Source organism: Perna viridis, chromosome 8 (genome assembly GCF_037379345.1).
Source record: "Perna viridis isolate PV_CMFRI_1.1 ecotype Kerala chromosome 8, ASM3737934v1, whole genome shotgun sequence".
Taxonomy (NCBI): domain Eukaryota; kingdom Metazoa; phylum Mollusca; class Bivalvia; order Mytilida; family Mytilidae; genus Perna; species Perna viridis.
The window spans coordinates 39,006,999-39,034,978 of record NC_142452.1 but is presented as its reverse complement, the minus strand read 5'-3'; the positions used below and the strand labels follow the sequence as shown (position 1 = coordinate 39,034,978).

The following is a 27,980-nucleotide window of genomic DNA, read 5'->3' as shown; positions in this document are numbered from 1 at the left end:
TATATAACAACAAGTAAGCAAAATAGTATTTTTTATTAATTAGTTCTCTTTAGTATTATGCAGATATGAGGTGTATTTACATAAATGCTTACAGAATAAAGACAATACAATAATACATGGACTTAGATAAACAATATCAGTGACTGACAGTACAGTTTATTTTAAGTAGCAGTCTTTGAAAGAATCATGCAAATTCTGTAAAATGTGATACACTTGAAAAAAGGCTACATATTATTGTTTTTTGTTATTTTGTTGCTTTATAGGTCTATATGATGAAATGTATAATTATTAATTCCAACCTGTCTGCTCTTAGGAGATAATTCACATGGAAATCCAAAAGTTTCTATTGTATTTTAGTGCCATTTACATAGTTAACTGCCTTAATTTTGAATTCTACAGTGCATTTTACATATCTTTTTTTCTCCTATGAACCAAGGTTATATAAAAAGCCACATTACTTTCTGTTTACTATGACATTTTAAACAAATTATCAAAAACAAGAGGCTCCCAGGAGCCTGAATCGCTGACCTGGTTAAATTTTTGCCTTTTAAGGGCAATAACTCAAACAAGGAGTTGTCAGATAATTTTGACTCCATTTGATTCATTGGACACATTTGTAAGCCTTATAATAAGGATCATTTCAGCAATTGAAAGCTATTGGCTAAAACTAACAGATGTATGCAAAAACCTACGGTCTGACCCCATTGTTCTATTTTTAAAAATGGCAGCCATGTTTTATCATCGATCAAAAATCTGTCATTTCGTTAAGGATACCCTATAAAACAAAAATGTCAACTTTCATTGAATTCTGTAGAGCAGTTTCTGAGGAGAAGATATTTTAAAGTAATAACATCATAAACAGAAAAAAAACATCCAAAAAGGGCAACAACTCCAACATGGGTCAACAAATTTTCACCAAAATTTGACCATCAATAGATCTCTTCATGCTGAATAATTTTATCCTATGTCAGATTTTGGTTAAACCTGACCATTTTGGAGATATATGCAAAAATCTGCTGTCTGATCCAAATGTTCAATTTTTAGTAACAGCGGCCATGCTTTGGCCATGCTTTATAACAGATCAAAAATCCAAACGGTCACTTTGTTAAGAATGCCCTTTAAAACAAAATACCAACTTTCATTGAATTCTGTAAAGTGGTTTCTGAGGAGAAGATTTTTTAAAATAACAACATTAGACAGCAAAAAACGTCCAAAATGGGCAATAACTCCAACATGGGTCAACAGATTTTCACCAAATTTTGACCACAGGTAGATCTCATCATGCTGAACACTTTTACCCGTGACAGAATTTGGCTAAACCTAATAGTTTTGGAGATGAATACCAAAAACTACTGTCTGACCCCTATGTTCTATTTTTAGTAACAGCGGCCATGTTTTTCAACGGATCAAAAATCCTCACATCAGTTCTATGCATGATACCCCAAGAAACATTCATACCAAGTTTGGTTCCAATTGGTCAGGTGGTGTCAGAGGAAAAAAGTTTTGAAAGAAATAACATTCAAAATAGCAAAAAATGTTGAAAAGGGGCAATAACTCCAACATGGCTTAATAGACTAGAAATAAAAATTTGACCGCAGATAGATCTCATCATGCTGAACGGTACTGGAGATATATGCCAAAACTACTGTCTGGCCCCTACGTTCTATTTTTAGTAACGGCAGCCTTGTTTTCAATGGATCAAAAATCCCCCAGGGGTTGAAAATTTTTTTGGGAAGATCCGAGCCCTGGACTTTTTCACCCTTTGTACACTAAGCCCGAACAATGTTGTGTCAAGTCCCAATCAATATAAATGCAATTTTGTTATCTGATATTCTTATGTATAATTCTATGTTTGCTGGGAAGAAGACACAGTGTCAATTGATTCTGTCTCCAGGTCTGATGCCTTGTCATCAGCTTTTCGTTTCTGTGTTTTTTTTTAACCGTGAAATTGTAATTGAGCAATGATATTTTCCTCAAAAGTTTATCAATGAAATTTGATCTTTATCATTCCAGCACTTGATTAATAAAATTTGTAGTATGTCAAAAAATGCATCTGATCAAGTGCAGGTGTGATTCAGATTTGAGAACGACTAGTGAATCGATCTAGTGAATACCCATTCTAAAAATAAAGTTATAACTATTTATAGGTCAGGGAATAGATCAAGAAACATGGTCCAAATAATGACAACAAAATCTTTCAAAAAATAGTTTTTATTTTTTTAGATTTGCCATGCCCGACAGACTTATTTCATTGAAAAACGGCAAGCCCGCGGTGCAATTTTTTTAGTCCCGGGTGTCAGGCTTTAGGAATTTTCAACCCCTGTCTCCAACATCAGTTCTATGCAGGATACTCCAAGGAACATTCAGACCAAGTTTGGTTCAAATTGGTCAAGTAGTTTCAGAGGAGAAGAGTTTTGAAAAATTGTTAACGACAACGACGACAGACGATGACAGAAACCAAGTGATGGCAATAGCTCACATGGCATTCGGCCAGGTGAGCTAAAAATGGATAAGCTTTACAACCATGAATCATATTTTGCATGATTCTAATGCGGAGTGCTACTTAACGATAGAGGAATCTTAACATGACAAAAACGAAGAGTTTGAACTCAGAAAGGCATTGTCAAACCTGTCTTGGCAAACTGTCAAAGACTCATAAAAATAACTATACTAATGTATTTAAAGTGAATAAACCTGTTTATAAAGACAACCTGTCTAATATGATCATGAAAGGTCAGTAAAGGCTGGTTTGACTATAACAGTATTGATAGTACTTTCAAAAATTTCATTTTAACTTTAATTTAACAAAAAAATATTCAAATCAAGCAAATAATAAGACAACTGTAACTACCTAAAATATAGACTTTGCACTCAAAAAATAAAATTAGAGTTATCTCCCCTATTACCATAGCTTTTAATAATTCAGATTATACAGCAGACTACTTCACATAATGGGCTGTGGTGGATCCAGGAATTCCAAAAAGGGGATTTTCTGTATTTTCTATTTATATAATCAACAAAACTTTTGACGCATAAGGAGTAAGTGCCCTCTATCCTTAGATCCACCTATTGTGAGGATAGAAATATATTGTGATTTGGGAGTCAAAAGATATTTCTATACAGGGAAGCAACACTAACGTACAAAATATATAGCATCTGAATGTTTAGGAGGTATATCTTACAAGTTTTTACCCTGTATTAATTACACTAATTTAAAAAATAGTGTTCCTGTTACTGTAAACGTATTAATTTTGCAGTGTACCAATTTTCATGATTTTTGCAGTGGACAGAAAAGCGCAAAAATTAGTGCCCTCAAAACTGATTTTCAACAATGTATCACACTTATATGATTTTTCAACACTGCAAAAACTGATATCCACAAAATTGTCTACATGACAAAATCCATGACATTAGCAACTGTGAAAATTGATACGTTTACAGTAGTTATACATGTGTAAGTTTCCTTATCACTAATTTCAAATTGAAAATACAACTCCTCTTAAATTATTTTGATTATAATAAAACAATTTCTTTGTGATAATTGCTATATCTACATATAAAGTACGCAATTTGCAAAGAAGCATCAAAGAAATTATAACGCTCAAGCATATACATAGACATTTGATAGAGGATTTCAGAGGGGGTTTTCCCAAAAATTTTCCCCCGACTTTAATGCCTGTAGTGCTTTACGAATATAAAGGTTGGTTTTCCAATTTTCATCAGTTTTTGACATGTTTTTGCTTATACAGGGGAAGTGGGATAGTAGTAACGCCATGTCTACAGATATGAAGCTATTCAAAGCTTTTCCAAGATCGTGGAAAGCAAAAATATCACTATAGAACTCACAACCTTAATAATTTAAACAGCAGTTTTAGTACATATACAATTACATTTTAAGAAATAATAATTAGCATAAATATACCTGTGGTGATTTTGTTTGAGAAAATTGTAAGAAATATGGGAGTTACAGCCCTTTGTGAATAGATTAAAGTCTAAACAACATCTATCACGACTACTCAGCCCTTTTCTTTACACAGAAGAAAAACCTTATATGCACTATTCGAAAGATTCTGTCCGGAATTTGTCCAATTAAAATCTAATATTATAGGTAATTTGTTTAAATTTTTTTACCATTACTTTTTTTTTAGCTCCTCTCTTCATGCCAAAATTTTGGGAAAAGTTACTGTTTTTAACTATAATTTATGAACCACCTGTGAATGGAGCAACTTTGTTCCACAGTTAACTACAACTCAAGAAGAAATTCTTTCCTGATCCAAGTAGTTTTGATTGTAAACAGCAGCTATAAACGAGATTAGTAATATAAAAGAAATAATGCATTCTGGTGCATAAAAAAACCAGGAAAAATGGGCAGGCTTTTAAAGCATGAAAAAATGCAGACACAATTCCTCCTTTAATCAGAGAAAAATGTGCACAATAGTCGATTTTCATATTCACGGAGTGCAAGCCATTTTCGCAAGTTCATCAAAGGGACATAACCCACCAACACCAACAAACTGGTTGGCAGTCTCATTGGAGAAAGGGAAAACAGTCAACATTTTTTCTTGGAAACTTTAACTATTTTCACTTTGGTAATTACCTAAATGGTTTGAAATAAGTTATTTAAAAGTATCCAAATATTTACCACTGCTCCCATAAATTAAATATTTGAATTTAAAGTCTACTGCTGTTCTTTGCTCCAATTTGACAGTAAACCAGTCTGTCGGTTGACAAATTTGTAGATAGTTACTCCCCTATACTTAAAATCTTAAAAAACAAAGCTAAAATTGGAAATATGAAAAAGGATTATTATCATTTTTTGAGATATTTACAAGGGAAATGGAATAATAAGTATTAGTCCCAATAAAATGTATTAACTACTTCTGAGACAAATTAAACATAAGGCAAAGCATAACATGAAATAAACATTTAAAATGCAGAAGCTGCTACAATAAACCCTTCAAAATTAATATTGCACAAATGAATGAATCTATAGCAGCATATAATAATGCATATGAATTATTAGTAAGTTAGAAAAGGGAAATATATAGACATAATATAAATATCAGTATTAATATATACAGACAAATAAGGAAAGATGGATTTAGAAAAAAAAAAATTTCATCATAAAAAATATTTTTTGTTATATACTGGTACATCTTTACTAATATTTAGTATATTGTCAGAACTTATCTACAATGTGTATGACAATTAAATATATACCAATTGAAAATACAACTGATACAATTACATGACCGCAACTTTTTAGCGATTGTATAAAAACATCTAACACATAAATTGATCCATCTGCTTCAATTTAGATAACATTCACATAAAAAAAACATGTAATATAAACATTTTGAAATGCCATGCACTTTGCTTTTTTTCTGAAACAAGGCTTTTAATGTGGTCTTTAATGGTTATTTTACAAAGACATGTACTAATAACTAAATACATGCACACTAATACCAGTAGGTTAAAAAATATTAATTTTAATGACTAGAACTATGAAAGATATTTCATGTAAAACCCTAAAATTAACTTGATGAACAGCAGAAGCGACACCTTTGATTATAGCATTAACTGAATACAAAAAAGGCAAATGAATCTCAGGATAGAGTTTTTCATTGATGGTTTATCCTGTTTCCAGGTTTCGAGTTCACCAAAACATTTTTTTTTTGTGAATATATACATGTAATAAAATAAATTAAATATAAATGTAGAACTCACAACCTGAACACTTACAACAGCTGTTTTAGTACATATGCACTTACATTTTAAGAAATAATAAGGAGTGCATGCATGACATTTCAACTGTATCCAATTATTACAAGTAAAGCTTTGATTTGATACTTAGATGGCATGCTGTATCTCAAAACGTTGATAATTTCCAGTCTGTACTAATCATAACAAAAATTAAACAAAAAAAAACAGAAAAACAAAAAAACAATTAATCGATCTTAGATATGTACAAAATAATATTAAGGAGGACTTTTGAAAATAAATAAACAATACATGTAATACACTTTACAACCATCCACTGAGAAATAACTGAATATCCAGATCTTCTTAAAAATAATTACTTAAAAAATAATTACAGTTGCACATACATAAAGATACATGTGCATGTATTCTAAGTACATGTATAACAAAGGTCAACAGTACAACTGCATGTCATGTAGAAGACAAAAAAGAAAAAGAAAAGAATGTTTAAAGGTTGCATAAAAAAATCGTTCAGATCTATGAAGACGTAATGAGGTATTTGCAGTGAAGGGTATAGATAAAGTTACAGTGAACCTCATCAAAACCAAACTCCTTCTGAACTTTGACATTTGGTTTGGTTTAGACAGGTGTTTGGCTTACCAAGGTTTAAACTACATTTAAACTGATATAAAAAGGACTTTAAAAAGTGTCTGGTTTACACAGGTTGTCATGATTCAATGTATTTTACAACACCCAACCTAAAACAAAAAGACAAAACAATTTCAAAACAATCAGAATTTCTTTCACTAATCAAATAAATCAATATGAATCAAAACAAATCCATGCAAATCAAAAGTGAAAGCCATGTTTTCAATACAGTCTTTCCAAAGGTTTGTTGGACTGTCGGATAACACCAGTAAAAATGTGACAGGATGGGGAAAAAAATCTGGAACGCCAGACCGGAAGTCCGGAAAATTTCCAATATTAGTCATTCTTGATTCAGGTAAAAATGGACGGTAAAACTTGATTCGGTCCTGAAAATAGTATGTCATCACAAGACCAAATGTCCTGAAAAGAGGAACTTGACTGCAATATGCACAAAACTGCAAAAATTGATATATCAAATATTTACCCATGACAGATAGTCCAAATATACCAAATTTCTCATATATAATCAGTTTTAAAAATAAGTGATAAATTTGTTAATACAACAAACATAGTTCTTTATTACATTGTATTACTGAGTCAAGTCAAAAAAAAATTCTCACAAGTTTTTCACTGTTGAAAACAAATGCAAAAAAAATATAGGGGGAAATATTGTGATTTCAAAAATAATGGTGAAGTAAATTAAAAATGAATGCCTGGCATACACAACATCTATTTTTGATAGCACTTGTTTGATTTCTGAACTGGTCGATTTATTGCATCATGATATGAATTTACTAGAAAAAAGTAAATTAATTCAATACAAATAAATTTGACAGTATTACAAGAATGACTATTCACTGATGACCAATTATGTTGCTGATGATTAAAAGACATTGAGTTTTAACGCACTAGAAAAAGTGATACATAAAGTACAGGACACAATAGACCTAGCTGAGTATGGTGTATGAATATGGCTGTGATGAGGTTTCATACTAGTTTACACAATGTAGATGGAGAGAAAAAAATTTAGAGACTGGTCATTTACTTTCATTTGGAAGGATGGAAGGAAATTTCCAATTTTCTGGATTTTTTTCAACACCCCATCCATGAAAAAAAAAAAAAAATTAAAGACCCCTTTCTAGAACTTAACAAAATTTCCACCCCCTTTAATCTTTCAATTGGTAAAATTTGAATGCCCCCTCTTTAAAGATTAGAAAACAAAATTTGAAGTCCCCCTTTTACACACAAGTATCTAAAATGTTTCAAGACCCTTTTTTTGTGGTACCTAAAAATTTCATGACCCCATCTTACTAACCCACTTCTCCAATTATCTTTAACATGACTGGTCCCTTACAGGTAATTGATTTATCCTCTACTTAGTTTAGTACATTTTACATAATTACAGTTTTTTTCTCACCAAGAAAAAAAAAAGATAATTGTAAAGTATTACAAGCATTGTTTAAGATCTTAAAAAACAATATACTTCATAATGAAAGAAAGGTATATTACACATATACATTTGTACATATACAAATACTATAATACTATAATGCACTATTAAACTGGTTTACAAAAAATATGTTAACAATATTATGCTATGCTTTCTGCAGGTCCAATTTGACTGAGTGCTAATACCAGAATATCTCGTTTTTCTTTATAGAATCTCAGTTCTCTTCCCGCCAGTCTTGCACTTTCTAATTCTCTTTCTGCAATTTGTAATTCTCGTTTAATGATATTTGGAGTCTCTTGCTCCCTCGCTATCCAATCAAGCGCCATCTGTGATCTCATATCATCGTCCAGAGCACGATTTGAGTAATGGGCGAGCACTTCCTGTCGTGAACAGTTTCTTTCTCTCATGGCCTTCAGACTCCCATTCCAGTGTAGTAGTTGAAACACAGTCATAAGTTCCTGGAATTCTAACATGGTTCTTCCTTTGTTGGACTCTAACATGAATTTAAATGCTCCTATTCCAGTCGCAGGGTTACCTTCTTCACTGGCACTACCCTAAAAAAGAGAAAAAAATGTAAAGTAGGAAACAGTCGATTAAGGTATGAATAATAGAATAATTAATTGGAATAGTGAATAACCAAATTATGATAACGAGTGCCAAGGAACTCCTTGATTTAACATGTGCATGTGTGGAACACAAGTTAAATCTCAATGCATTCTTGGCACGAGTGATTATACATTGGTTTTTCATGATAACCAATCGATTATCCTACTTATCATATGGATTTCTTCGTAATTTTTAACATAAATTTTTAATTTTGTGATCAGGGATTGATATTCATGTTGTAATGTTTTGGCAGGAGAAAGTCAGAAATTTATTTCACAGGGTGAATTATGAAAATTTTTTACACAGGGAACATTCAATAAATACATTTTCTATACTTTTTTCCTTTAAATTTGCATATTCTACCCATACATACATGTATATTTTGATGATATGCATAAAACACACATAAAAGAACAACATTTACAAAAGGGTACTCTAATGTCTAGAGTTTAACATTGTGATTGGCATCAAGTAAAATGTACGAGTACAACTGATCATTGTGTACATGTTAAATTGATGATAATTTCTGCTAGAACATCCAACATTTTTATATTGGATGTCCCTGCTTCTGAGAGAACAAAAGTAGGCAATAAATGGAACATTAAGGAAGAAGACCTGGGGTAAGGGACATAACTCTTGAAATCTGGGATAAGTTTGCAACATATTCAATTTCACCAAAGCCTAACAAGCTTTCATTTGAAATAGAATGAAATCAATCCAAGTTATTTGATGCTTAGATGATAATGAAAAATGCTTTATACAAACGTTCCAATGATTTGTATGAGTTATGTCCCTTACTCTAGGTCTACCTCCTCAAGTCATACTCTGCCACACAATGGTGATTAAGAGGGGACGGCAAAATGTTCAAAATGGCTTAACTCTAAAACAGCATTTTTGATTTTCACTGAAAATTGAACTTGACATATTTCTATGGTACTTAACAATTGTGCAAAGTTAAAAACAAAAACAAAAACAAAAAACAACACATTGACTAATTCTCAAGTTATCATTTGGAATCTGCTGCCACTTTGTGTGGCAGGGTATAAAAATGGGAAAAACATAGTGAAGTCAAAACTTCAAATTTTACAACTGAAACTACTATGTATTACAACTCTGAACACAGTGAATGCTTTAACACATTTTTGAGAAGGCTCATCTTTATTTTAGCCTATTCAAAAAGCTGGGATGAAATAAAATTGTAAAAAACAATGTGTTTTGAAATCCATAATATTACTTTGTTGAGTTCATACGATCCCAATCTGATTTACATAGATAGGTACTGTAAACATATTTGTTTTAACGGTTGCTAATTTTTGTGGATTACTGTCATGTAAATATTTTTGCAAGTATCAATTTTTATGTTTTCAAAAAAATTATAATCATCAAAAAAGTGTTAAAAATCAATTTCGCAGGTACGCTGAAAATTAATGTTTACATTAACCCTTCAAATCGTGAATTTGCTCTTTTAATTTTAATCAACTACAGCAAACACATGTATACATGTATATTGAAGAGTAATCAACGGAACCAAGATTCTAGCAGAAATCTAAAGAATGTAATCCAGGGACAAAGACCAGACATGGAAAACACACATACACAACACAGAATGTAATCCAGGGACAAAGACCAGACATGGAAAACACACATACACAACAAAGAATATAATCCAGGGACAAAGACCAGACATGGAAAACACACATACACAACAAAGAATGTAATCCAGGGACAAAGACCAGACGTGGAAAACACACATACACAACAAAGAATGTAATCCAGGGACAAAGACCAGACATGGAAAACACACATACACAACACAGAATGTAATCCAGGGACAGAGACCAGACATGGAAAACACACATACACAACACAGAATGTAATCCAGGGACAAAGACCAGACATGGAAAACACACATACACAACACAGAATGTAATCCAGGGACAAAGACCAGACATGGAAAACACACATACACAACAAAGAATGTAATCCAGGGACAAAGACCAGACATGGAAAACACACATATACAACAAAGAACATCAAGTAACCAAAATAATACATACAAAGTAACAAAAGCAAACAGCAACTCGGACTCCACTAAAAACTGGGAGCAATTTAAAGGAAGAATAACTTTAAATTCTGTCAAATCAGCAAATATGACAAATTTATCCACCATCTACCCAAGGTGATAGAAGTACAAAGTACCTTAAAAGCAGTACCAGCATCCCTTAATGATCTGTCTATAAAATCGTCTGTTATCTTCCGTGATGGATGTTCATTAAATACTGAGTTCATCAATGCTATTTTCGCTGCACTCCGTCTGGCTTCAGCTTTTGTTGGACAGTGCTGGAGAAAAAAAAAAACAGACATGTAATTACATCATTATATCACAAATGGGAACCTAAATCCTGGTACTTGCAACAAAAAATAACATGCTTTTTGTCTTGCTTGCTTGTTATTTTATATTTTGTTTTTATTTACATAATTTTTCATAATTCCTTTTACTGATTGGAAAAAAAATATTCGCCTTACATCCCATAGACCTACATGTAAGTAGCAAATGGGTGTAGAATTTAAGAAATATCAAGATTTCAAGCAAAAACATTTTTTTCTCCAATCTGAATTGTATGTTCAATTGTACATGTATTTTAGAGTTGTAAAATCAACGAGTTTAAAAATTAAAGTACTTTCACAGTAATTGCTAATTACAAATTATCCTTCACCTTGGTGAAATGATTATAGCCACAAACTCATTAATCAGCATAAAATATTAACTTCTTCAAATCTCTAGATGATTACATGGATTTTACTATTAAATGCCATGTATTATTGATATCCAATCATTATTCTCTAGGTTTATGTTCATGTACTTGAATTCATTTTAAGGAGGTAGACCAAGGGTAAGGGACATAACTCATGAAATCAGTAATATGTTTGTATCATATTCAATTTCACCAAAGCCTCTCAAGCTTTTGTTTGAAGTAGAATAAAATGAACCCAAGTTAATTCGATGCTTATATAAGATTGACGTAAAATGCTGAATACAAACTTTCCAATGATTTTTAAGAGTTGTGCCCCTTACCTATGTCTACCTCCTTCAGCTTAGAAAATTTAAAGCTATGGGCACTCCCTGATTTTAGCCCAAATCAATTTGCAATAAGACAAGTATATATATATATTTTTAAAGATATTCATTTCAACAAAAGGACACAATAACTGAACAGATTACTGTTTTGAAAAGTGATCTCAGGCATTGTAGCCAAAGTCCATTCTAAGTTTTAATAAAAAATGGTTTCTAGACTTGACAGGTGTAAGCATTATTCTTGTAAAAAAAAATTCAGAAAACGTTAATTATTTACTAAAATTGGTCAAGAGTATCCTCAACTTTGATGCTACAGCTCAATCTATACCAATTGCATATACATAGTAGGGGTTAAAATGAGTACCCTCCAGCTGGCCAGTGGCAAGCCAATTTCATGACTGGCAAGTCAAAGTTAATATCAGTGTTTGCCCACTAAAAAGCCAACTAATTTTTACGTTTTCTGTTCATTACAGCAAGTAAACATCACTCTTAGCTACTTCAGTTATGGCAAAACATGCCTGCTTGACCAGCCGGACCATTTTTTTTTTACCACTGACATAGGGTTATAATGAAAATTGCACTCTCACTTTTACTATACAATACTTTCTGATATCTAATAACCTTCAACCATGGACACAATGGAGCAGTTTGACATATTTGTGTTTAAATTGTGATTTTTTTTTCTACAGTTATTTGCCCTACTTACATGTAGATTGTTAATTTGTGATGCATTTCTATGATCCATATCATTAATCATATACATGTAGATATGGGTCTTTTATTTTTCATTTTTAATGGTACAAATAGTGGACTTTTACTGTATAAACTTTTCCTAACCATATATAATTCACTGCCAGATTCCTACAAATACTGGTACAACAATACAAGATGCTGTAGATTGAACTCTTTACATGCTGTAAATTGCTCTTACATGTACTTGGACATGTAATTTGATTTTCAACATTTGTATAGAATATACAGTTTTTGTGTCTTACCTAGTTTTTACCATATTGGATTCTCTTTTCTCGAAATGTTAGCTAAGTACTCTCGAAATGTTAGCTAAGTACTAAGTTTCTGCGAGAGATTTCCCACCTTATAACATTTTCCATGTTTTATACAGATTTCATTGTAGAAATTGGTTCTCCTATTCTTGATTAAAACTTTTACTCCATTCTCTTTTGTAAAATTTTAAGATTTTAACATCCTCTCTAAAGCTTACATGTTAAAAATCTAATTTTTACCATCTCAAGTGACTTTATATAACCAAGCAAAATAGTAAGATATTGAAAACATACATGATAAAAGAAACCTTCAATACATGTAATCATGTACCAGTATTTTATCTAAAGGACAGACATACACGTAAACATACAATGCAAAGTATGGTTGATAATTGGAACGGATTACCAGACAATGTTATAAAATCCCAAACTGTAAATAGTTTTAAAAGTTTCCTGAACACTCACTGGAAAAACTATCCAGTAAAATTTGTGCAGAGTTTCTCTGGGCCGAAAGTAGGCATTAGAAGAGAAAACTTTATCAATATGGATCTGAGTCGCGATGAAGCATAGTTACGAATTAACCGATCTCAGGACCTGATGAACCTGATGAATGCATTGGATAATCCTAAACAAACCTGAAAACTCCCAAAACAGCTACCACCTGGTAGAGTTACGAAACAGACATATGGAGGGGAGGATGAAGGTTGAGATTCATATACCACCAAAGCTCCATTCTTTAGGTCAGCACCACGATCCTGCTTCATCTGCCAAAACTCCTGTAAGGCTTCCACTACATTGACTGAAAGAAAAAAATTTGAAATTTTTGTGAGTACATAAAAGCAAAATAACACATAAAACAAAAGACATGAAGTTGATATTAGACAACATCCAAAATGGCTTAAAGCATAAGCCCCAACTGCCTTGTTTATATTAAGCAATAAACCAAATTTGAAATCAATCCATCCATTGGGAAGACAGATTTTTGTGACGAAAATTTTCTCTATCATTCCATATGAAACAAAAAGTTGACATCAGACTGCACCTAATATTGCTTACAGTGTATATCCTATCTCCTTAAGGAGATAAACCTAGGGTATGGGACATAATTCTTGAAATCAGTGATATGTTTGTATCATATTCAATTTTACCAAAGCCTTTCAAGCATCCATTTGAAACAGAATGAAATCAGTCCAAGTTACTTTGATGCTTACATGAGATTAATGTAAAATGTTGAATACAAACGTTCCAATGACTTGCAAGAGTTGTGTCCCTTACCCTAGGTCTACCTCCTTAAAGCCATAAACCAAATTTGAAATTGATCCATCCATGGCAGCAAAGATAATTACCATGAAATTCAGACATATGGACAGACAAGGTGATTCCACCTTAGTACTTTTTGAGTTGGGTATAGCATGGCAACAAATAATACATGTACATGTATGTACAACATGAGCTACATACATGTATATACATGTATGATATGCAAATAGGCTATGCAACACAGCCTTCTTACTTGTTTCTTAATCATCACTGTAATTTATATATGCACAAGATGTGTGAAATCCATTGCAATAGGGAATGATGCATAGAAGATAAGAAGACATGCACATGTTTTTGTTTGTATGCATTTTAAACATGCCTCAGGATATTACAACATAACAGGCATGTTATTACATCAGTACATGTTCAAAAAGCAGATAAAGAATTTCTTTAAACAAGACTGCTCCGTGTATATTAACAGAAATCTAAGTAGAAATTTCTTCAAACACTGGGGAAAAAAATGGGGCATTAAAGGACCATTAACAGTTCCCACCAAGTAATTGTAAATCAAAGTACTCATGTACTGAATCAATTTATATCGATTGTTTGAATTTTTACTCCTCAAATAATCGACCGTCAAATTACAAAAAGATATGGAATAAAAGCAGGCATTGAGGGAAAGCATTGGGATTGAATTCAAATGTATCAAAACACAGGTTATTGTTGTAAATGTTAAGTATTGGACTCTTTGATTTTTTTTTTATTCACCATTTTTATTACGAAGGTCATTTAATAAACAAAATTTGTGATATCTAGTAGCATGCAGTGCGCGAGTTCATGAAATATTCAGGTTTGATGTTGATTTAAATGGAACACCTAGAATTTACACAAACCTATCCAACATACTGCATAATTGAATTAGAAACTACAAGTTGGCCTTTCTCAGTTTCTGAATTTTCAAGTCGTATCTCCAATTTGAAATTGTCTGTTAAATCATTCAAACTTAAGCCACAGTCATTGAAATAAAGCATGTCCTTAGATACACGTCCCTCTCAACAAGCTACATTTCTCAGTAGTTAAGCTATTATAGCTTGAGTCCTACAAGTTATCACATAGACACCTATGTGTGTTGTAAAAACGCTTAGTTTCTGCATGGGCACCTTGTTCCAAGTCACGCACATTAACATAAATGCCAAAGTCTTAGAATAAAATTTCAACAGATATGTCTGGTGCAGGAAGCACCTACAGCTCTACCAATAGGACACAATGCCAAATAGACAAATCACAAAATTACAAAAAAAAGGCAATATCACCAGACCACAGACTGACACAATTCCTGAGAAATGCATTATCGATATTATTTCTTTGTCATTGTTTATAAGCAAAGTTTCATTTTTATTTTCCATCTCCAAGCTTCTGATGTCACAAGGCAGTAACTGCAATAAAAATACACGATACAGTGGGTGATAGATCAGGGTGGTTTCAGGATGGCTTTGGGGGGTTATGCTACCCCTTTGTTAAAAGTTTAGCAAAACATTAGTGGCAAAAATAGTTTCTAGACCGGAACCACCCTCCCCCTTTTTGTAAATAAATAGATCCACCAATCCCTGAAGACAGCTCTTCAAATTGCTACTCAGCATTCCTCGTTTTCATTGCTATGATCGATTACTTTTTATAATCTTGTAGGGTTTTCATTTCTAGCCAAACTTCAAATGGTTCATCATGCGTCTATAAGAATAAACCACTTGTAGGCAACTTGAATATATCGACATATTCAATATAACATAATGAACGATTGGTTTATTCGGGTAAATGCATAGAAACAATCAGGTACTGATAAGAGGTTCGAGGTCAACTATTTTTAATGGAATCGTTAATACAAACCAAATTAAATTCGCAGTAAAAGTTATGTATTGTGTTTGTTTATTGCCATAAATAGCATAGAATTAAATATGACATATTAGAAATACCTATAAAGTGGACCTAAACCATGCATTTGAACCCTAATCGGGTATGCCAATGGGACTATTTTCTTGCGGTAGTGTAAAATAATTGCAGGTGCTAACAGGTTTTACAAATCTAAAGGCTCTTGCAACTGCTATATCAATTCTGATTTTCGATCTAAATCGATAAAAAGAGGATGGCAAAAAGATCAAACTGGCCTAATTCGAAAACTGCATTTTGGATTATGCTGAAAATCACATTTAACCTGTATTTTATGGTACAAAATAACTGTGCAAAGTTTCAAAAAAATTCATTTATAAGTTCTGAAGTTATCATTTGGTAACTAAAGCACATGCATTTTTATATATGTCATAATAAACCATGGTCTTTTACCTTTTATTCTGGCCAATAACTTAGTAGAAATGTAAGATCCATATCCAAAGTTATGTCCCTTACATCCTCTCATATTGTTTACATTGCAATTCATTTCATCAAATTGATAAAGTCACTTATATAGAACATATAAATGTATAGCACAATAGATTGGAAGTTGTAATTATCCCATATCACAATTCGTTATTTGTAGCACATTACAAGTATTTAATGAAGTTGATACATGTATTAACATAAATTGTATATGTATTGACCATGCCATTAGCTAATAATAATATTTTCAATTTCAATTCACAAGAACCAAATTATAATCTTGACAATCAACCCAAATGAAAGGAGGGCAGTTGACTTATATTTATGAAACAATACAATCAATTTGTAAAATCAGGATTAATGTCAATTTTTTTTAAATACTAAAGCTGTTAAAGCCCCTGGTATCACAGTGAAACCTACCTGAACTAAACTTTGAACAATCTGAACACTTGTTTAAGTGTCAGTCCCTGTAAGAATCAGGCAGTACATGAAACATGGTAAGAAAAAAAAACATTTTGATTATGTAATTTGACAAGATTTTCCATATCATGCTGGACCATTGAGTAACAATTTCATTGAAATGCACTAAAAATGAATATTTCAAGGGTAGACAACTCTGTCAAAACCTCATTATTCTAGCATCCTATTGAAAAATTTCTGAGCAAAGCCAGTAATGCAGAGACCAAATAATGGTCTTTTCAAATAGAAAAAGTATCTTTGAGTGATATTACATTGTCAGATCAGTGGGTTTGACATACATGTTTCTGATTTTTTCCCCTTCTGCCTGATTCTTACAAATACTTACACTTAAATCAGATATTTTTTTCCCATCAACCTAAACACTTATCTAAACCAAACCAATGCAAAGAGTTTGGTTTAGACAGGTTTCACTGTACAAAATACTATTTGTAAATAACTGTGAGAAAAAAGTTAACCTGGGATTTAATAAAAGTTAATCTAACTCCAGTTTCTATAATGATCTCAGGGTAAAATGATTATTGATTATGAATGATCATGTAGATTTAATCAATAATCATAGCTACTGGTAAAAAAATTGTCATCACTAAATCTTATCTGACTAACCATCCATGATTCATTCGAATAATGATCAAATACATATTTTATGACTGAACATTAAATTTATTGTAAAAATAACTGATGATCTCACAATTTAACAATATACAAAACAACATGATTTTGTAATGCATACAAGTACATGTACATCTGTATATTCACATGGGTTTTGCATGCACATACATGTATATATACATGAACAAAGGCATATAATGCAAAATATTATTCACCTGCCAAAAACTTTATTACCTTAATGAAAGGTAAATATTTGTATAATTGTAAAATCCTTCATGATATTATGACAATATTTACTAATCAAGCTTGCACACATACATGTACGCAAGTCTTTTACATGTACATGTACATCTACAAGAACTGTGCTGTTGAAGAACCTTTTAAACAAATTTAGAATGTAAGCAATATATATACAAATGTACATGTAAAAATGTACAATGTACATTAGAATAATAGTGAACTGCTGTACATTTGTGTACCAATTCTGTCTCAGATAGCTCAGCTAGTAATGTGATGAATTGTTTCTGTTCTACATGTATATTGAAATGAGTAGAAAGAAAAACTAGTGACTGGCTACATGTACATTGTATATGTACCTCAGATGGATGTTTGGCGAATGAAGTCATAAACAAATCAAGGTCCATAATAAGATTTCTTCTAACAGAACTACATGTCCATATACACTTCTGTCCTAATCGCCATATGCATAGAATATGATAGCAAGTTGTAATCATGGCATAAGGATATTATTAAGCAAAATTATGAACGCAGTCGAAGTCTTAAGGGAAGATTACTGAATTTTATACAATGTTTTAAATGTATGACAATTTACATGTAAATGTACTATACACATATGTGAAATTATGAGAATGTACTTTTTTTATTCATACTATCAAGAGTTCAAATAAATGGTGGTCCGAGGTCCTGGACCCTTCATTTCTGACCTAGAACCTTAAAAATTTCATTCATCTCAGTCCAGGTCCTTTAACTGTATTCACTTTAACATATGATAATAATTAAGGGCCTTCAATTTTCCTCCAGTGGACCACTGAAAAAGTTCAGGACCTTCCACTCTTGAAAGTAAATTTGGTCCCTAGGACTATTTTTAGAATGGTGTCACATTATTTGTTACATGTCAATACACCGTTAAATGTTCCAAAGACATAAATTCACGTTATCTACGATCTAACATTCTTAAGTTGAACAGTATCTATCAATTTTCATTTAATAATTCCTAATCAAATACAAAAATATTCCCTAGTATGAATGTAAACAATAGAAAAGTTACAGGCTCTCTAAGAAGACATAAAATGTGAAGTATTTGTATGAAAATCAATCAGCATTGTAGATATATGTATCAATATTTCATTTAATCCTCTTCTGTAAAGTAAAAAGAAATGAGATAATACTTTTAAATTTAATAATCAAAAGCTGTCTAAACTTTTCTTGTTTTCTCTCCGTTACAGATAAAAAATACTTCAAGCATTTAAATGTGTAAATAGGAGTGTGTATTTAAAGAATTCAGATTTTCTGAACAACAAAAGATCATAATTGTACAAGTTAGAATTAGTGGTTTAAGTTTTTGAATGGGACTGGTAGTTTTGTAGCCCATTCATTAAACACAACAATCGATGGATACTAAGTGCAAAATATATACATGTGGGATCTTCATTAGGCCAAGAAAAAAATTATGTCTGTTTAAGGTTACATTAGGTGAAAAAATAGGGTAGGGTAAATTCAATTAAACATTTATGGAATGAATTATTAACTTTAATAGTGCTAAATTAAAAGAATGATAGTTTAGATCCAAAGAGTAATCAAGGGAACCAAGATTCTTGTGGAAATCAAAAGAATGTAATAATCAAAGGACAAAGACCAGACATGGAAAACAGACAAAAACCATAAAGAACATAAAGTAACTAAAATAATACATACAAAGTAACAAAAATAAATGAGCAACTCGGACTCCACTAAAAACTGGAAGCATGGACTAGGTGCACTGGTGAGGAAAGCATCCTCTGCTTTTCTAGAAACATCTGCTGAGTTGCTTATAAAAAGTCAAGTTCGGGCTAGAGGAAAATAGGGTAGGTAGGGAACCTTAAAGAAACATGTTTTTTTTTTTTTTCTGGCCTTACTGAATTGCAGAATTTAAATCTGGTATTTTTTAATCATTCCATTAAAGTGAAACTGATTTGATAATCACTTTTGGTAATATCAAATGTTTATCCTCTTATTTTGTAAATGAATAAAAGGAGTGCTACAAGTTCTTTGGATGTTCCAATATTTTCATATCCAAAATTTTACAAACATGTACATGAATGAACATCCTCTCCCCTTAAATTCTATTTTTCAATTTTCCTCATGAATTTTATTTTTCACTTTTTTCCCCTTAATTATATTTTTCATTCCCCCTAAATTCTATTTTTCACTTTTCCCCCTTAATTCTATTTTTCACTCCCCCCCACTAAATTCCATTTTCACTTTTCCCCCTAAATTCTATTTTTTAAGTGATGCAGATCCATGAATGTTACTGTTTCGACTTATTTGAATTTGAAATGCCTAGTCTCATCAAATTAGCAATTATACACATACAATGTATTATCCTTCAGCACAGCCAGGGCCAGATCCATACACTTTGAAAAGGGGGGAAGGGTGCCAGCTGAGGTTCTTCAGAAAAAAAGGGGGTGCTAGGACATTATTTGCCAGTTTTTGTCAATTTTACACATAAAAATGACAAATTTTCCAAGAAAAAGGGGAATGCCAACCCTCTGCATCACCTCTGGATTGGCCACTGACAGCTTGGTTTGATATTTTGTAACTAAGTGAACTGAGTTTTACAACAGCTCAGATAGATGAGGAGTAATGCCCAGAAGTTTCCTTAAACTTGACTTAACAATTTCTTGTAGTACATTGTAGTTGATAATCAATGTAAATACATGTGCAGATTTACATTGTACATTGGAGCAAACATGTATGAATCCATTTCTTCAAACAAGCCCTTGAACTGAAGAGCTAGGTTGGTAAAACTATTTTTGCTGATAAAATGCCAAGATCTATTAACCAAACTGTCTAGTAAAAGTTCATCATACTGTGTGAAATATAGGTAGGTAAATTCAAAATTGATCCAGCAATTCAACTGTCCGCCCAAATGAATGCTACATGTACATGTACATAGAGGTAAAAATTGGGAAATACAAGCTGGTATCCCAGACCATATTTTTATTTAATATTGTCTTTATGTTCAACTAAATTTTACCCGAAAGTTTGGTAGCCCAGCTCAAAATCTAGTAGCCATGGGTTAATGGGCGACTGTTAATTTTAATCACTGGTACATGTATTACAAAATATTCATAGTAAGGACTTCAAATCATTTTATATTTCAAACTTTATTACAGTGAAATCTGTTTAAACTAAACCCCTTTCAGATTTTTAAATTGGTTTGGTACAGACAGGTGTTAGGTTAACCAAGGTTCAAAATGTATTAAAATAGATATGAAGACCTTTAAAAACTGTCTGGTTTAGACAGGTTTTGGGATTTTTCTGGGTTCTGTTTACACAGGTTTCACTGTACCTGTATCAAACACAATACAGATTTCAACATGATGCATTTAAAATGCAGAACTATCTTTGGAATGTGGTCTTCATACATAACAGTATACAGGTGATAGAGTACTTTCTACCTGCAACATTCTTCTCAAATTTCAATAAGACATAAAACAGTTTTACAAGTAACAGTGTAATAGATTTATATTATAAAGTACACTGGTAAATGACATTGCAATTTTAGTGAATGTTCAAAGTACATAAATAAAATTTCTGCAAGTTTTGGCACTGTTTGTAAGCTTCACTAGACTCATTTACTTACATTTTGTACATGTACATTATTAATTAATAAATATGAGATGCAATGAGATATCACCTTCATAATACATATACAAATGTACACCTACATTGTACATGTACATGTACATTACAAACACAATCACATGTACATGTACATTTATACATGATGTACATATAGTTTATGTATAACATTTCAAAAGAGGGCAATGCCTTTCTTTATAAAATTATTTTAAAATTAGATGCGCTGGTAGTACTAACTAAAGAAACACACAAATAATCCCACTTGCTGTAAAATCAAAAGTAACAATGCTGTCAAAATAAGTCAAATTCGAATTTCAAAGCCTTTATATATTAACTATCAGAAGCCAATTGATTAGCTACTCATAAGCTAAATGCTAGTAAGAAATCCTGGTCTATAACTTCTCAATACAGAAATGTAAACTCCCATACTAAAACTCAGTTACATGAACATTTACATTTATACACATGTATCTGAAGGCGCCAAGGAAAAAAGTCTGAAATAGTGTCAGCCTCTGGCTTCAGACTACTTGCTTATTGGGAAAACTGCTCAGATTCATTATCACCTTTCATGAAATATGGCCTCAATTTTACCAAAAATAATGGACAGATATTTTGTTCAAAGGCTGAATGTCAAGTAAAAAAAAATGACATAAGAGATAAAACAATATTTAAGGTTGACAGGGTTAGGAATGTCACAGAAATAAAATGTATCACTAGACACCAAACATGATGATATAGAGGTTTACCTGGTAAACTACCAGCAGATAAACTTAGGCTAGTTCACACAGTTTAATCCTTATTACCTCACTAGTATAAATATTTTCATATATGTGGAAATGTATGATGTTTTTATCAGTTTCTGCTTTCCATAGAAATATTCATGTCAACTGTACAGGCATACATGTAAACAAGGGGAAAATTTGGCAATCCCCACTGTGTCAATTGTTAATCTGAAATCTTTAATCTATAATTAGCACTATTTCATGTATAATAAACATAGCTCTACATGTACAAATGTACATGACCATTGATACCACAGCAGGGATCATTTTAGACAGGGTCAAGTGTCAATATGGCATCCACCACACTGTGTAAAATTTTAATCTCAAATCTTCAATCCCTACTGTGAGTTAGCATTTAATACATACATGTACATGTATGAACAACAAATATAGACCAACATGTACATGTACATGTATACAAATGCAGGAATAATTTTGGACAGGGCCATGAGTACTTCTAACTTGAAAATAAACCACACAAGATTTTAGCTAACGAGTCAAGTATGACTCAAGATGGCCAATTAAGTTATTTACACAGGTGTACAAATTAACATGCACATGTAAGTTTAGAATTAACTATCAAAATGCTGCAGGGGTGCCAATTAGTGCAAGTCAAAAGACTAAGACCCCTCTAATTTCTAATAACGGTCCATTGAAATTTCATTTACAATCTACCTAGTACATGTACCTGGGCCTACCATACCTTACAAGGACCTTTCACTTCCTTCTTGTGGACCTTCCACTCTTAAAAGTTAATTTGAACCCCTGTCAGTGGTTTTCATTGCAGTTTGAAAGCTTCTTTTGTGTTTTGTTCCTCCATAACAAATTGCCACTATAAACTTTTAACATGAAAAGTCACTCACTTAAATGTATTCAAAGTTGATATATTTTGTAATACAGGTACATAATACAATGTAATTAAAGACAAAAGGTAATGATACACGTTGACACCTAAGACAAAGCAAACAAAACTGAAACAGTACAGGAAATATGAAAAAAAAAGGAAAAATTGAAAGTATATGAGGACATAAATGTACATTTTTTGTACATGTAGAAATCAGTAGGGTTCAAGTGATACATGTACGTAATTGCAGATATGAAGGATTCAAATAAATGGTAGTTCAAGATGAAGGAATATAAAATTCTGACTTACATATACATGTACATGAATATGTACATGTACATTTGTAGGACCTATGAAATCATATTCTCAGGATCTTCCAGTTTTGAAAGTAAATTTAGAGCCATGCATATAGACAGCAGCATTTCAGTTTTGAAATATCAAACAAATGATACTCAACACAAGTACAAAATGTGCATGTATGTACAGTGTACATTAATGTACATATACCTGTACAGTTAGTACACTTACAAATATACATGTATGTGTCAAAATTTACTGCATGACTACTTTCTAGATTAATTTGCAAAAAAAAGGTAGAAAGAAGCACATTGTAACATGCAAGAAAGACCACACTTTGGTTAAAATACTGAGTAAGTATTAATGCAATCCTGTACATGTACATGTAAATGTTTGCATTCAAGGCTGGTCTTAAAAAAATATTAGGTTGGTGTTCATGGAATAACTCATAAAAAATCTACATACATGTACATGTAAAATGTACATGTATACAATATACATTGTATATTTGCACTTTACATACAAACATGAAGACTATATACATGTATTGTACATGTACATACATTTGTATAATCTTAATTTTGTAAAAGACATTGGTAGAATACATGTACATGTACAAATGTACATGTAAGCCTCAGTTTACAGATAATGAGAGGTAAAAGTAAAATAATTGTACACATTTTTACAACATTATAGAAGGATAAACAAATACAATTAAACTTATATACAATGTACCAATAGGGATGCTTAGACCATGCTAACATTTATAGATTTCTTTAACCATACATTGTACAATTCACAAAAAAATAACTCTCATTTTATTTTATTTATTTCATGGCATGGTCATGTTAAATGGAGTATTTGAACAAAGAAGATGTAACTCTTAATGCGAACTTGACATAAATGCCAGACCCAGGTCATACACGTGTACATGTACATGTATAAGATGCTTTCTTGTGTATCTGTGTCTACTGACATACATTTGTACATGTACATGTATTGCACTCATTTCTTAGGGATGATTTTATGAGGTCAACAAACAATGCTAAATATACAGTAAAAAAAGAATCATAACAGTAAAATCAGGATCTGAAATAGTGGAATTCTGCTATAAAGCAGAAAAAAGATCATGCCTCAGATTTTCACACGTTTCCCACTAAAATAAAAAAAAAATCTTTATAGAAACTACATTTAACTCCTTAATTGCCCATATTTATATTACCTCTTCCATATCCATGTGAATGCTTAGCAAAACTGTTAACCACTGCATCTACAGCCTCTTTTAAAACAGTCTTTGCCTTTGCTTCATTTGGGTGATTATGATGCGCATTCATTCCAGCAATTGCTGCCTCCATGATCTGGGATGGCATTGGTCTATCTTGTTGACCATGTTGTTGGTGAGGTGCAGGTTGGGGTGATTTGGTTTTTACTCCATAATTAGGTCCATGATGTCCTGCTAATTGTGGAGATCTACTGTTTTCGGTGTTGGAGTCAGGCCTCGGGGCAGGAACTGGCTTCCCTCTATGATTGTAAGCCATAATGAGCAAACTCTATATACTACATTGTGTTATTTTTACTTCCTAAGAAAAACTATAAATCCAAAAGATATGCCTATTAAACAACAGTTACTGTTGTTGTCTGGTGTGAGTAAGGCAGTTTAAAAAAAGTCACACTTGTTTATCAACCAAATGCACAAAATCACAGATTTCACGTTAAGTAGAAAGTTTCCGAAGTCTTTATTATCCAACCTTTGATTTTATTATTGTATGATCGAGGGACAAGAGGGAAAAGACACGTAATCTACAAACTATTACTTCCAAATCACTTTTCCTACCAAGATTGGCAAGACGACTTCACCATCTTTATTTTGCTGACCTCTGACCTTCACTTTATTCTGCGGGTCTGAAGCGTTTAGAAAATATTTTAAGTATATCTAATCATTAGATGACGACCTTATAATCCCTTCCGTTTTAATTGAAAAATAATGCATGGTGTTTTTTTTTTTTTTTCAAAAAGTATATCTTGATTAAGATTTACAAATACACATGTACGTTCTATAACGACGGGGAGTAACTATTTATTGATAATCTCTCTAATAACCAAACTAGGATTCACGATCATCAACAACGACCCTATTTGAACTGATTTAAATTAAACGTTGTACTGTTTGTGTTAATGTTCTTGTGTCCTCTGAAACAGTTTTTACTTGAATAACTAAATGTTTTAAGATGTCATTTTTTTATATCTTTTTATGTGGTATAATTAATAGAACTGATCATGCAAGCAAAACATGACAGCTGGTCACACCCTTTTTTTCTCAATAACTATTACTTCTGTTTGATCCATATTTATTGATAATAATGAAATAAATAAGCAGAGCCCTTCCATAGCACATCATGTGACTCTGTTCGAGTTCATACTGCCAGTGCTTTAGTTTTTAGTGTGCTGCCTTGTTTTTTTATTTCTATTCTATTCTGTCTTCATTATGAAGAGCATATTACAACAGGCTATCGCCAAATAATCAGCAAAAAGGTTAATGTCAGGATAGAAAATTACAATCATAAAGCAATTTAATAAAAAAAAATTATCTCAGCCTCCTCAATGAATATAAATTGGTTTAATCCTGTTTTTCTATATAGAGATATATAGTCCTATAAATAATATGACTTTGTACTTTTAAGATGTTCTTCTGCCAGAAAATAAAATGACACCAGCAAATTTTTTCTGTTACAATTACCTTGTCTGTTGAAAAAAAGGTCATAATATATCTACTAGAACTGTTTTTTTTATGTCAGAAATGTTGTTCACATTTATTCCTGTATGATTGGATACGGACCATTAATTTCATATCATGAGATGAGATGTCATAATAATGCTGATCTCTATTTTAACCCGTTGACCTGAGATTTAAATTGTAAGTTAACTATTGGATTTATTAGGAGGGGGTTAAGATTAAATTTGAAACAAAAGGCAAGACGATGTATGGCTACTAAAATTCTGGGTCAAACAAGTAGGTTAAAAAAAAAAGCAGGATACAAGTCGTAGAAAAAAATTAGGATCTAAAAGAAAAGGCTCCCAGGAGCCTGAATCGCTCACCTACTTGAATTTTGCCTTTCAAAGCAATAAATTAAACAAGAAGTTGTCCAATAATTTTGACTAAAGAAATCTTTGGTAGGACTATCACAAGATCCTTTCAACAATTGAAAGTTTCTTTTTTTCAAGATATTGACTGAAAACTATTAAAAAAAAAGTCATTTTCCCCCTTTCAAGGGCAATAACTCTTACAAGAAGTCCGAAGACTTTTGTAGACCTAATAATATGGATCATTTCAGCTACTGAAAGAATTTGGATAAACCTAACGGTTTAGGAGATATATGTAAAAAACTACTGTCTGACCCCTATGTTCTATTTTTAGTCATGTTTATTGACGAATCAAAAATCCCCTCATCAGTTCTATGCAGGATACCCCAAGGAACATTCATACCAAGTTTGGTTCTAATTAGTCAAGCAGTTTCAGAGGAGAAGAGTTTTGTATAATTGTTAACGACGACGATGACCGACGCCAAGTGGTGGCAATAGCTAACATGGCCTTTGGCCAGGTGAGCTAAAAAACCAGGACAGGCTACAGTTGAAAAAAATAAAAATTCAGGTCAGAAATTATACTGAAAAAATCCAGGACACAAAACTGATCCTAGCCACCACCCTACCCCCTTCTCCAATAAATCAAATGGTTGTTCCATTAGATCTATAAGCCATATGTGTAGTGTACCTTCAAGTTTTTTGTTGTTGTCATTTTTCAATAAGCACTGTTGAAGTCAGAATGTTTCCCCCACAGACTCAATGAAAAAAATTAACTGTTATCACAGAGTTATGTCTCAAGTATTACACATTGTTATTTAAAACTTGATTGATGGTAACAGTGTTATTATTTTCATATATTATGGACAACATACAATATCAATTCAACAGTTTGACACCACCAAAAGTGGACAGATTTAATTCCACAAGTATAGTTTATTGCTTGCAAGTATGGAGCTGCAATTAAATGATCATCTCAAAGTCAGTGGACTATGACTGTGACGCAACTGCATACCAAAAATAATTGAACTGGCTTAAGTGGCTCATATGAAACTGAACTACCAGTAATCAGAGAACATAACATGAAAATCTTCACATGAAATTTGAAATTTCAAAGTCAATAGACCTTGACTATGGGGGTGTATGCATAAAATGAGTACAGATATTTTGTGGTAGAGAGATGCTAGTGCAACTGCATATCAAATATGACTGACTTAGCATAAATGGTTTATATCAAACCGACCAACAGTAATCAGAAACTAAACACGAAAATCTTAATGTGGATGCTGGAAACACAACACCTTAGTCTCGCCTTCTGCTAAATTTGTTGCCGGTGAAACAAAGATTAGTATAAGAAAAACATAGTTTCCTACCTACCATATTATTTAAAAAGTTTATTAGGAAACGCATGCATTATTTGTTTGGGCTGAACATAACAGAAATTTCATGCATAAAAGAGGTTCTGGGGGTAGGAGGGCAATGTCCAAAAAAAAAAACAAACAAAAAAAAATATCAAAGATAAAAATAAAACAAACATCATAAGAACATCACCTTGACTTTAACATGCAGACCAACATCCACTAAAGCTCTAATTAGCCATAGAAACAAAAAGTTCACCAAATTTAAAAAAACATCTGACATGAGTCAATACCAATAAACCATTCACAAAAATTTCATGGACATGCATTGCTGCAAATTTTTTTTTTTTTAGTTATAATTACCTCATTTTGTATAATAAAACCACATATCTCATGAATGAAAAATCATAAAATTCTGAAATTAATAAAAATTAAAAGTGAGCTCACATCAATAGAAAGAAACAATTTGCCAGAGTTTAATAAAAATGGTAGTAACATTTTTAGTTTCGTGTGAGTGTGAATGACTCAGTGAAAGTGATATTCCATAAAACCAATTT

General features: G+C 32.0%; 1 protein-coding gene across 1 annotated transcript; it reads right to left on the bottom strand.

Moving 5' to 3' along the window:
- Positions 1-14: 14 nt before the first annotated feature.
- On the bottom strand, positions 15-24,897 carry LOC148610440 (protein limb expression 1 homolog). Its single transcript, XM_088543304.1, has 4 exons — positions 24,210-24,897; positions 13,117-13,280; positions 10,604-10,744; positions 15-8,352 (listed from the first exon to the last, which is right to left on the bottom strand). The coding sequence occupies exons 1-4, from the start codon at positions 24,523-24,525 to the stop codon at positions 7,939-7,941; spliced, it is 1,035 nt and encodes a 344-aa protein (XP_088399430.1). The 5' UTR covers positions 24,526-24,897; the 3' UTR covers positions 15-7,938.
- Positions 24,898-27,980: the final 3,083 nt, after the last annotated feature.